This window comes from Pisolithus orientalis (assembly GCF_024613125.1).
Source record: "Pisolithus orientalis strain OTSU chromosome Unknown F5J12scaffold_25, whole genome shotgun sequence".
NCBI lineage: Eukaryota > Fungi > Basidiomycota > Agaricomycetes > Boletales > Pisolithaceae > Pisolithus > Pisolithus orientalis.
The window spans coordinates 378797-391006 of NW_026260806.1; the positions used below are offsets into that span (position 1 = coordinate 378797).

The window sequence follows — 12210 nt, forward strand, 5'->3', positions numbered from 1 at the left end:
GAATGGCCGGTGGTCTTGTCAATATGAATTGAACCTGACACCATCGAGCGTTCTGTATAACCTCCCCAGTTCAGGGGCTCTAGTCGTGAGTGAATCCGTTTACCAGTCTTTCCTTGTTTTGTCTCTGTACAGTATCACTTGCTCAGTCAAGGCAAGCAGTCCCGAGGAATGCATGCCCTCAAGTGAACTCGCGGTCAAGACGGTGTGATTCCGTTTTCCCCATTTGGAGCGGAGACGAATCTTGATGCCATTATGATGAAAGGCTCTGTTCTCCGATGCCCCTCACTGTGATGCTCAATGCAGTCCCCGCACGGCCATGCTATATTGAATAGGCTCATCGTTGAGGTTGGTCCCGACTGCCTTCCTTGGAAATGTAGCTATGTGGCGAAACGATACCAATATTTGTGCAACCGTATTCGTGTTGAAAATTTTCTACATAGGTTCCAAGACCTAGTCTCTCCTAGGTACACCAAAGACACGACGAAAGACAATGATTCCCTCTCGACTGTGGGATGCACCTGTCCCGGCGCGTGATCTGAGATGATTGAACGGAGATCGTGTAAGTCTCCCATCTCGAGTACAGCATCGGCGAACGATAAAAAGGATTCGTCATAGCTTTGGAGGCAGGGTTCATCTCTTGAAGAAGGGCGTGCTTTAGGATCTTAATGTGGGGTACAAGTCGCGGAATCCTGCAACGAGGTCACCACTCTGTGACGTGAACACTGCGAACAATCAGTGAGAGCAACTCGCAGTAGGACCACATGAAAAAGCCAACGCCAACGCTAAGTTCTAAGCTGTACTCCCGAAAATAGTGTCCACTGCTTGCTTCCGGTTCCTGCCTCCGACTCTCTGCAAGGCGACCAAAGTTGAATGGAAGAGAGAATTGGCCAGTGTGTCCCGCCGGTGGAAAGGCGTAATAATCCTCAGCACTCCGACGTATTGGACTAGGATCGCCATCCCTCCCTTGTTGGAGGTCTCAACACTGACTGCTCACCTGAACAGGAGTCGCAAATGTCTTTTGGACGTCGGGATCATTGTGTACCTTGGTGCGGCAGCACTTCGTCCGTCCCTCAGTGCAGCCATTTCCTCCGTGCACCGATGGCGTAGTATCCGTACCTATCTGGGGGGAACGGGCGAACAGTTGCAAGTCCTCTTTGGCCACCTCAATTCCTTAAATTTCCCTTCTCTCTGCCATGTTTGTATCGATGCCTACGAAACGTTTATAGACCTTCTGGATCACAAAGTTCATTATCCGGATTTCCTTTTCCCTCAATGCTCGCCTGCCCTGGAACGCCTGGAGATATACACCGAGCGACTCGGTATCCTTGACGACTTCCCCGCATACTCAACGTTCACCCATCTCTCTGTACAGTACCACTGAGTTCCTGGACCCTCCTCGCTCTCCTCATCACTTGCATCTCAAAAGTTAACGTACCTCGAGCTACACCCGCATGATCCCCTGCTCCAGACTGTATTTATCTGCCATCCCTGACGTCCATCACTTTTCCGTATTGCAACATGCAGAAGCTGTTAGAAGCGATCGTCGCTCCACAGCTCGCCCATTTCACTTTTTGGGGATATGGTAACTGTGACCCTCAAACGAAAGTCTTCGATGGCCTTGAACACAAGCTTATCGACATCCAACACCTTCATTCTGCGTGATCTCCGTACCAGTCGCGTTTCCTGATCATCGATTGTGGCTGCTACGTACCCAAGTCGTTCCTGGTGTCCAGGCTCGGACTATGACTATGGTTACAACGGCGAAAGCTTGACCATCGACCACCAACACATGTCAATCTGCTTCGACGAAGAACATCTGGAACGTCTGAAAAGACGACAATGGTTCAAGGCTGCCTACGATTCAATATGTCGGAACTGTATCTTGGGATTAACACGAGAACTGCTTCCTTCATACAGAGAAAGGCTCTACTTGTACAAGTCTGAGCATGGCCGGCACGTAACCCCTACTCTGCTCGAAGGATGCATAACTGATCGTTCACTACCACTACATACAGGCTTTGCAGTTACGTGTTTTGTGTAGTCTACATGGTCGCTGGGACCAAAGTTCAGCTAGAATGGGAAATGTTTCGTTCGAGAAACCGTAGAGTGCAAACGCTACGATACAACTAAGTTCATTTCGTTCTCAATCTAGGGACGAATGCACTTAGGAAGTATTTCCCTTTCTTTCTGTGTTAACATCGCTGAACATTGCTTTGACACACATATCTGGAAAGTTGATTCATTTTGCCAAAATAGTGGTCAACCGCCCAATATTCTGACTGCAACTGTGGATGCGCCATGGTAGTGAGGGATTAAACACGGTCGACCCCATGAATGCTTACTGAAGCAGGATCTAAATTGGAAATCTACGGTCGGAAGAGACTGCACTTTCGGTGTTCATATGTTCGTGACGCCCAGAAAAATCACCAGTTTCCAGGGACACTGAAGCGTCTTCGTGTCCCTAGAAGCGTGCGTGGTCTTTTTATCGATAGCCCTTCTCCACGTTGGTGCGCAAGTCGACTTTCGCCGGAGAGATGATTATGGGTTAATAATAAACACGAAGACAGCACCCTGTGATGCATCTCTTGTCGAAGCGCAGAACAAGCATACCGAACGTATTCTGCCTTCATGGAAGACATTGATCACACGACGAGGCTGCTGGCATGGCAAGTTGGTCAAGGCCAGTACCCGTCTTTCAACCTCATCCTGACCTTGCGAACGCCCTATAGTTCCTCGGAAAGACGTGCCCGCCATCCAGGACCTTGGCGAACAACGAAGAGGGCAAAACGCCGAACAAGGACATGCTCTTGCTCTCTCAGTCAGCAGCGGTCCAGACGGCTGTTCGGGAGCCCAAAATTTTAGTGCGTTACGAGTCCACTGTTCCACTACCCGGCAATCAGAGTGCGGTGGTTAGTCGGAAAGACGTGGTCGATCGATGAGTAAGTCGGTGGTGAATCAAGCGAGACGACACACACACGTCGCGGGGGGTCTTAAAGCTATGTTGGGAAGTATTGGGGGTCATCCATTTTGGTAGTATTTCTCGGTGTGGTTGCGTGGCTGGCCGGCCGGGGACGATGTCGTGACGTAGGCGGGGGTATCTACAGCATTTCTTACTCAACACAGCACGAGCAACGTAAAAATGGCTTTGTACACACTCGACATCAACGTCGTCAGCGACCGATGACTATTATTTCCCCGTCCACTGCGGCATTGAAGTCGACGTAATCTCCATGCATTGACTACCTCAGCGTTACGCACAGGAGAACTATCAACTCCCCGGTTAGCACAGCAGCCAAGCTAAATCCCTATATATGCTACCTTCTTTCGAGTCTCAGTCCCCAACAGACACATGCCTTCCATCTTCACTCACGAGTTTAACACCCCCGTCTACAAGGGCAAGGTATCCTTCAACACCGGCCTTTTCATCAACGGCCAGTTTGTCGATGGGTCAGGACGGAACTACCATCGAGTATGTAACGCATTTGTCAGGTTGTCTTCGTCGTTTCTGATCCCTCTCCGCCATGTGTGGTTCAACAGCGTGGTGAACCCGGGTGCGTCTCGTCCTCATGCCGTGGCAATTCAATATACTCACTCGGTTCTGTCTTCGTTGGCGTGATCGCTGCCCCCTGCGACTCGGGTTTGTTATGTGATCAGCCAATGACAAAGTGATTACCTCTGTTTCGGAAGGAACCTCGAAAGACGTCGACCTCGCAGTCGACGCCGCCGAGAAAGCCTTCGAGACTACGTGGGGTCTCAATTGCCCCGGTAACAAGAGGGGACTTCTCCTTAACAAGCTTGCTTCGCTGATGGAGGAACACACTGATGAGCTCGCTGCCCTTGAAGCTTTGGACAATGGTGTGTAGATCATGCTATGCAGCCGATCCATGGCCCCCAATGGTGACATTTACCTTCTAACATAGGCAAGGCTTTCAACCTTGCGCGTAGTGGAGACGTCACTACCGCCATCGATTGCATCCGCTACTTTGCGGGCTGGACTGATAAGATATCTGGCCGAGTAATCGAGGTACGATCTTCATCATTCGACACACGACGCACCATCTCTGAAACATCTTGCAGACAACAGAGGAAAGATTCACCTACACTCGTCATGAGCCTATTGGAGTCGTTGTAAGCGCTGCGTATATCATTCCTGTTCCGGTCTAAGCTTCTGTATAGGGCCAAATTATTCCTTGGAACTCCCCTCGTGCGTTGAAGCATTTATGGCTGTATTTCTCCAGAATTTACTTCTAGCTCAGTTATCATGTTTGCTTGGAAGATTGCACCTGCTCTTGCGACAGGCAATTCGGTCGTTCCTGAAGCCATCTGAATTTACACCACTCACGGCGATACGTATGTGTCACCTTGTCAACGAGGCGGGCTTTCCGCCCGGCGTTTTGAACGTCGTCACTGGATACGGCAACACTGTTGGCAGTGCCATCTCGTCCCATATGCGAATCCATAAGGTCGCATTCACAGGAAGTACCCTCGCCGGGCGCAAAATCATGGAAGCTGCTGCCAAGAGTAATTTGAAGAATGTTACCCTCGAACTTGGTGGGAAGAGTCCGAATATCATCTTCAACGACGCAGACCTTGAACAGGCCGTCAACTGGGCTAGATTTGGTGCTTTGTAGGTCTCCTTGATTTCTTCGGTTCACTTGATGGGTATTGATTTCCAACAGTTACAACCAGGGTCAGTCCTGCGTTGCGGGCTCGCGTATATTTGTGCAAGAAGGAATCTACGACGAATTCTTGAAACGCTTTACGGAAAAAACGCGTTCAATTAAGGTTGGGGAACCCCTTTGCTCCTGATACCTTCCAGGGACCGCAAATTTCCAAGATTCAGTACGACGTGAGATTCTTCGACTACTTTTTAGGGATTTTCTGTGTACTGAGACGATGCGCGTTACGTAGCGCATTATGAATTACATCGACTCTGGAAAGAAGGACGGCGCCAAAATCCACACCGGCGGAGAACGCCATGGTAACGAAGGGTACTTCATCCAGCCGACTATATTCCTCGACGCCAAGCCAGATATGCGTATCGTGCGGGAAGGAAATCTTCGGACCCGTCAGTGTTGTGATCAAGTTCAAGGATGAAGAAGACGTTGTGCGTCAAGCAAACGATACAGTGTATGGTCTCGCCGCGGCAGTCTTCACTAAGGACGTGACTCGGGCGATCACGACAGCACATAAGCTCAAGGCAGGGTCGCTCTGGGTGAATTGCTACAGCGTGTCGGGCCCCAACGTGCCGTTTGGCGGTTTTAAGCAGAGTGGGATCGGGCGGGAGATGGGAGAATATGCCTTGAATAAGTACGATCTCCTCTCCTTGTAGTCTCACCTATGGATTTACTAATGATTTTCCGCAGCTACACCGAGGTCAAGGCTGTCCACGTGAACCTCGGAATGAAGATGATGTAAACTTGGCTGCCTGAATGTGACAAGTTGAAGCATCATTTCTTGGGTTCCCGAGAGCGCTTCTCAGCTATGAATTTGGTCCCTGCTGAAAGGACTGGCGTGATTACGTTGTACCACCAGCTGTTTTGTGCACCTACTTACTGTATGAAATTTAGTTAGTAGCCACAGTATACATTGAAGTGGTTTGGAGACTCGGACTGACCGAAGGATGTCGCTACATAATCGTTCAATCTTCCGATCTAAATTCCATCTTGGAGGGTCATCTGGAAGGAATGCATAACACTCGAAGGTTTAAAGCTTTGGTTTGACGGTCAGAGACGATGGCCCGATTCTATTCCAGGCTGACATCATCATTCGAAGACTTTGCGATCATCGACGACTTATCCACGAGTGGCTGCAGGACAGTACTTGATAGGAACGTGGGATGTTATGAGACGACCTCACGTTTCAATCAAATAAGCACTTGCCGTTACATGTGTCGCCCGTAGGGAGGGCTGTACAACCCTTATCCTAAAAAGCCCGATACAAGAATGAAGGTCGTCTTCCCACTCGTCCTAAGCCACTTCACACGTCCACTTAAACACTGCATATTGAGCCCGTGAGTTGGCGCACGACCAAATACTTCTCACTAAGCGTACTCCTTCACATCTCGAGCGGCAAAGCTAGAGTAATGGGTCCTGTCCTGTCCGTCCACAAGCACCAACCCGACCGCGCAAGCAATTATGAACCGTGCGCAAGATGAAGTCACCATACGGCAAGCACGGCGAAGAGTCGGAAGCAGTGAAGTGCATCCCCAGGAAGCACAGAAAGAGCGCTAACATGCAAGGATGCTTCATGGAGGGCGCGTGAAGAGGTGCACAGAACGATGGTGGAGATCGTGTAGGCAGGACGAGCAGTGATGCGGGCAAGAGTGGAGGCCGAGGCAGCTGCGCAAGCGATATGAGTGGATGGTACGAGGCTCACGAAACAGACCACACAGGAACGGGACCGAGGTAAAGAAATGTAAGAGCAGGCAAGAAAAGCAGGAGCGGTTGTGGAAGAAGAAGCGAAGAGAGCGAAATAAGTTAGAAAAAGAAGAGCATCAAAAAGCTAATGCTGCTCGAGCCAAAGCAGCCAAGGAGGTGAAGCGGGCCATATTTGCAAAGAGGGAGATAGAGAAATGGAGAAGAAAAGGTCTACAACCCATTGTCACACCGACTGTGGAAGAGCTGGAGGGTGCGAAAAGGCGAGTCCGGCACAAAGAGGGACCATTCATTTCTCCGTTGCTGGTATTTCGATCTCCAGGCGCAGCAAGTCTTCCCTGATCAACGCGTTTCATGGTTCGCGCAACAGGGAAGCTGGCGCCACGGCCATCTGTTTAGTACTGAGACTACTTGCACATTTCAAATGCAAAATTCCCAGACCCTAATCCCCAACACCCGCTCAAGAAGTTGGTCCAGCATGTTATCTGCGAAAGTTCAAGAGTGAAATCCAGGTTTTCCACTGCAGTTCTTATGCAGCCCGTCGTGCCATGTTCGTCTCTTTGCCTTGGGTGGCACAATTTTGAAATTCGAGCGATATTCCCTGTTCCGTGTCGCGGCAAAGATGACAACCTCTCCAACACTGCTGCCTCTCGACGTCCCTACAAACATGTATAGGTGAGTACAGCAGATTCAAGCAAATGGAGTTGGATGGCATCTGACTTCCCTCTGCCATTCCACATGTCCCTCTCACCACAGTTCACTTGGGAGATATCCGTGATGTCCACTCACTCGAATCAGCAGTGTTAACGTTGCATTTCCTGGGTCCAGGTAATAGGCCAAAGGCTTTGCCTGTGATAGAAAATATGATATGACCATTTTGACGTGCAAGGGTGCTACTGTCTTGCTTTACAACCCAGTTGTGCCTTGTAATGCTGACCCAAAACTCCTCTCAGTATGACAAGTTGCTTACCAGTGCTGGAGTTCTGAGCATTGATGCATGGTCTTGAATGTGGAGGATACAGTGCAAGTACTGGGGTGAAAGGCCTGTGTTTGATGCAATAAGTCCGCCACCTATGGTTTCAGTCCCACTTTCCATTCAGCACACGAACTCGCATAGCTGTGGAAGAAGCGACGTCGCGCTCCCCATGATGCCTGGAACATAGCTGACATGGAGTCGATAGGCCGGAGTCCATAACAAAGCTCGAGTCTCCCAATGTGCTCGCCCGCCCCTCTCGCTATAGTGGAAGTGGGCGCATTCTCTCTCCAGTCGGTTGCTCTCCTCGAGCAGCGGCGAGTGAGCCATCGATCTGGGGGCACACATGCTGAGGCGGACGACCATCCAAGCTGTTAAATATTGTTTCATATACACGTGTTCATACCCATACCTTAGGTATGATCGCTTCATGGATTCAGATGCGCGTCGGTAAAATTATATCTCTTCTTTGCAGGTTTCTTGCCCGACGTCCTCAGAAACACAGGGATGATTTCCAAGGGGTACATATGCAGAGCTCAATCACACCTCCGACAGCAGCAAACATCATGCTGGCGATACTATGTATGCTATCAACGAATGTAACCATGAGTGGCAGTCGGCATTCCAGCCTTTCTACTCTTTCGGAGCTGGAAATATGCTGGTGAGTAGCATTCTGCACTCCTTTCCTACTTCCAAGTGTCCAGTCGCGAACGGATACCACTCTTCAGCGGCGCAAGGACATGGTACTGACTGAACGGGGATCCAGTCACGTTCACAAGTGCCTTCAGGTTACTTTTCTAGACTGCTATGTTATTTTCAAATCCAGCTTCCTCCTCTGTCTACCCCAAAGCCACGGGTCGTGACCACAACCTTCTCCAATTGCCTGGACTGAAAGCCTTCATACCTTCTGGAAACAGGCCTTAGTACCCATGAACGCGTCCGACTTCCAATACCCCTCCTTGACACTGAAGAAGGTCCACGACCTCAAGATAAAGCCAAGGATATACACACGATCGCGGGAATTTCTGAGATGCCAGTTGGGCTGTCTAGGTTTTGTCACGAAGTCCTTCGACGATACAGGTCAGATAAAGGTTGGTAGTGTGAACCCACAGTACTGTTCGACGCGGATGGAGTATTGATGCTGGTCATTAGCCAACATCGGTTCACGAAACTCTACTTTGGACCAGCCTGACGTACAGCAATATCATGATCTTGATGGAAATCACGTAAACAACCACCTTGACGTCTAACCTTCATGGACACAGTGCATCACCGCCCAGAACCATATGCTACAGATCACCCTACATGGACGAGTAGCCATACGAGGAACTGGGTGCGATGTGTCATTCAGTTTTCTTCCATTTGTCTATCTAACAGACCTCTCATCAGGTTTAATGTCACGATGAATGAAGCCATGTCTGTGGCATGACTCGATAGCTATGATCATCTGGACATAATGTGCTACACAGGAAGCAGGGTGCAAAAGAGGAAGGACAAACCTCGGCCACATAGAAACAGGTGAAGTCCTCGCCGGAAGACATCCCGCTCTATCAGAAGATTGAGGAGATCTCCACCTCCCATGTACTAGAGTATCTATAACCGTGATGAAATCAAAATAAGATTAGTGGTTCGTGATGAGCTCCTGTTTGGAAGGTTGCATGGTGATAGAACTACGGTGCAGATACAAGTTGTCACGGTCTTGGAAGCTGTAGTACAATTTGACGATCCATTCCGCTCCGCCAGGAGAAGGAACCAAAGGCTCAGATGTGGAATAAATATTAAATGTCCAGGATTGTTATCACACAGAAACTGGACAGGATTCGAAAAGATGCTTATGTGAACAAGTTGTTACATAGGTACTTGGTATGCCTCGTATATTCATACAGTGCCAGGGGAGTCGTAATCATGATAGGTAGAAAGCATACCATCAAGAACAAAAAGGGGGGTCTTTGTTACAGTCAAATATTGTATAGAAACCCTCACTGCTAAGCCTGAGCATCATTCAATCCCTGCATTCGAACTATTTGGAAGCACAACACTGCCAAGGGAAGGATCACAACAGGCACTGTGATTGCTAACACGAGACCGACTGCGGTGAACGGAGACCCGGAAATGTAAAGGATCTGCATGAGTGGGATGATGATTACTCCGAAGGAAGGTATAGCAGTCACGACAGTGAAAACGCGAGGGCCAACTGTATCTACCAGGGTCTATTACGTCGAAATGAAGACCGGAACGAGCGACAACAGTGCATACTTACTCGCAATTGTTCGGCAGTCATCCGGCTATAGATCAAACGCATTCCTTGTGCGATTGCGAGGAATACAAGCGTAGAGATGATGATGTAACGGTTATCTCCAGGCAGACTGTGGAGATGATGCCTCGGTCAATAGTAGCTTGGTAGGAGTAGTGGCATGCCTGAGGTAGCTACGGTACTAAGCAGAAATGAGTGGGCCCCATACTCGTGAACGAGAAGTTGCAAACACGTACTGCAGCGATAGCCCAGTCCCAACGTTCTATCAGATGGGCCAGGACAGTTGCGAAATCATCAGTTGCATGTATGGTAGGCAAAAAGGTAGGCAGTTGCAAGATGAACTGACGAATGGGTTCCATGGGTTGGTAGTATTATCCAGTTCCTCATCTCTCCTTCTTAAGCTCCTCGGGTAGGGTAGAGTTCGCAGAGGCTCGTACTGTCTGCTGCAAAGGCATCGAATTACGCTTATGATAAGCGCTTGCTGAGTTTCTCAACTGATCGATCTGATTGGATAGAGACGAGGTCACTAGTTTTTCCTCGCCTTACTGGCAGGTCAATTTCTTAATGCGGTGTACTTCTCATTCTGGTACCGTCCGACGTTACAGCAACGCAAAGATGACAACCATCCCTGGAAAGACTACCTGCTGTATCTCAGACCTTGAAGTAGTTAGTCTCGACCAAACGTTTTGGGAAGGAGGTCGAGTGAACATGCTTTGGGAACGAGGTCGAGCTGGGTGTAGAATGTGTTTTGTGGAGTGTACTCAGCCTGCAGGAAAATAACACTTTACTATTTTTGACTTTTTGGGAAGGAATCTACTATCATTACCCATGTCCTGCAGGCATAGCTGCACTTTTCTTGCTGATTTTGGTCTTGTTCAAACCACCTAATTCATAGCTTTCAGTAAATACCACATACATTCAAATTGATGGAGGTTCCAAAGAGATATTGTGATTTTTCTCTCAGACAGTGTGCATCACACCAATGGCTCAACATCTCTGAATTTTCAGACATTTTCTAGTCTTCTTGGCTTAGATATATCATTACTTAGTTGTCTCAATAGATTCTGTTCTCTTTTCATTCTTCAAAATGCTGTATATGGTCAAAAGAAAAGTACAGATAGTAGGTTCCTTCCCAAAATGTCACAAATAGTCACAATAGTCACAAAAAAGTCAAAAAAAGTCACAAAAAGGTCAAAAATAGTAAAGTGTTAATTTCCTGATGCAGGTTCCCCACCAACGTTTTACATAAAACGTCTGGCACCAATCGAGACTACTTTGGGCTTCGACATGTGGACCCAAGGAAGTCTACTTGCCAGAAGGATGTCTCGGCGTGAAGAGGATATCACCAAGGGATGCAAAACAGAATACTGAGGCTTATGTTTCTCAGTTGCTAAGTCCAAATCTCTTCACTACCAGATACTGCCGGCGGTGATCGAGCAACTGAGCCTCTCATACTCACCCATTGACCAGGATGAAGTCATTACCAGAATGGCAGGCCCAACCCGCTGCATTATTCAACGCGTCATGTTTTTCATCTGGCAACCCACCCTGGTAGCAGATGAAACGATGGAAATACCAACAGGAGAAGCGCAATGTTCGCCCATATGTGGTAACTGTAAGGGCCGGAGCATCCGCGATCGCAATGTGTGAGAGTTCGAAATGTTGTCGCATGCTTGTGAAGAGGATATGTTTGGGCCAACCCAGAAGATTGCTTTTGTATGTGTTACGATCTGAGATAATAAACATAGAATGCGTATGGGAGAAGGCCGTCGTTCTCTCTAATAGATCTGTTTGTGGTTTGAGCAATGAAGCTTGAAGGCGGAGGCATCTGGCACTGGCCCCCGAGAAGTGCACGAGTTCTTGCATGTTTGATGATATATCACATAAGTCTAAGTCAAACGGGTGATACTTGCGCTCTTATGATCTGACATATTCAGGCGCGAAACTTGCGAGTTGTCTCCAGCACTTGGAAGCCTTTGGTTTCAGACCAGCCTCCGCTTACTTCCTTGTCGCGTTCCGAGTGTCCACGCACGTGTGGACGTAAGTTTGTGGAGACTATCTAACAGAACGCGAACGCAGACCCGCTTTTCCGTAGAGGAGCGCCAACCTCCCCTCCACTGGATGGATCCCTTATAAGGGGAAGTAGACACAACTTGGAAGGAAACAACTACATACCTTCGCTTCCTTATCCTCCCCTTTCCTCCGACATGCTGTAGAATCGGCAAACCGGCCGACCCTTTCGGCCTTCGGATGGTTACCGGACAGTGTTCCAAACCAAGCACCGAACTTGATACAACAGGTGCGACGTAAGCGCATGGAATTCTAGAATTGAAAAAAGTGGGCGCAGGTTGCTTTTTCATTTCCTTCTACCCTGGGACTGTGGAAGGTCCTGCAAGGTTGGCTGTGATGGTGCCCGGTGCAATTCGGATCTGGCTACCATGAGGCTAATCAACCCATTCCTGAAATGATGGCCGCCGAAAGTTCTTGTAAAGACGTGCCACGACATCACCGCTCGCATTGGAGGGAATCAAGAACAGAGACAAGACGGTCAAGATGGATAAGAATGTTCATTTCAGGGAAAGCGAAAGATCAAACGCCCAAACATA

The 12210-nt window shown here is 48.8% G+C and overlaps 3 protein-coding genes across 3 annotated transcripts; 1 reads left to right on the plus strand and 2 right to left on the minus strand.

Annotated features, from left to right (window-relative positions):
• Window positions 1–3349: 3349 nt before the first annotated feature.
• On the plus strand, window positions 3350–5418 carry F5J12DRAFT_922007 (aldehyde dehydrogenase; the record flags this gene model as incomplete). The annotated part of the gene is made up of 11 exons (XM_051749304.1): window positions 3350–3473; window positions 3655–3855; window positions 3921–4024; window positions 4078–4128; window positions 4177–4204; window positions 4252–4627; window positions 4680–4785; window positions 4820–4849; window positions 4912–5043; window positions 5087–5310; window positions 5367–5418. The coding sequence occupies 11 exons, from the start codon at window positions 3350–3352 to the stop codon at window positions 5416–5418; spliced, it is 1428 nt and encodes a 475-aa protein (XP_051597976.1).
• A 1454-nt stretch (window positions 5419–6872) lies between these two features.
• On the minus strand, window positions 6873–8891 carry F5J12DRAFT_784391 (uncharacterized protein; the record flags this gene model as incomplete). Its single annotated transcript, XM_051743012.1, has 11 exons — window positions 6873–7036; window positions 7167–7226; window positions 7348–7421; window positions 7487–7721; window positions 7897–7937; window positions 8041–8132; window positions 8255–8416; window positions 8461–8491; window positions 8548–8601; window positions 8730–8797; window positions 8850–8891. 11 exons carry the CDS (start codon window positions 8889–8891, stop codon window positions 6873–6875), a joined length of 1023 nt encoding a protein of 340 aa, XP_051597977.1.
• Window positions 8892–9116: 225 nt separating this feature from the next.
• F5J12DRAFT_845711 (uncharacterized protein) lies at window positions 9117–10126 on the minus strand. Its single transcript, XM_051746324.1, has 4 exons — window positions 9841–10126; window positions 9769–9785; window positions 9611–9716; window positions 9117–9560 (listed from the first exon to the last, which is right to left on the minus strand). Exons 1-4 carry the CDS (start codon window positions 9961–9963, stop codon window positions 9336–9338), a joined length of 471 nt encoding a protein of 156 aa, XP_051597978.1. The 5' UTR covers window positions 9964–10126; the 3' UTR covers window positions 9117–9335.
• Between the last annotated feature and the right edge of the window lie 2084 nt (window positions 10127–12210).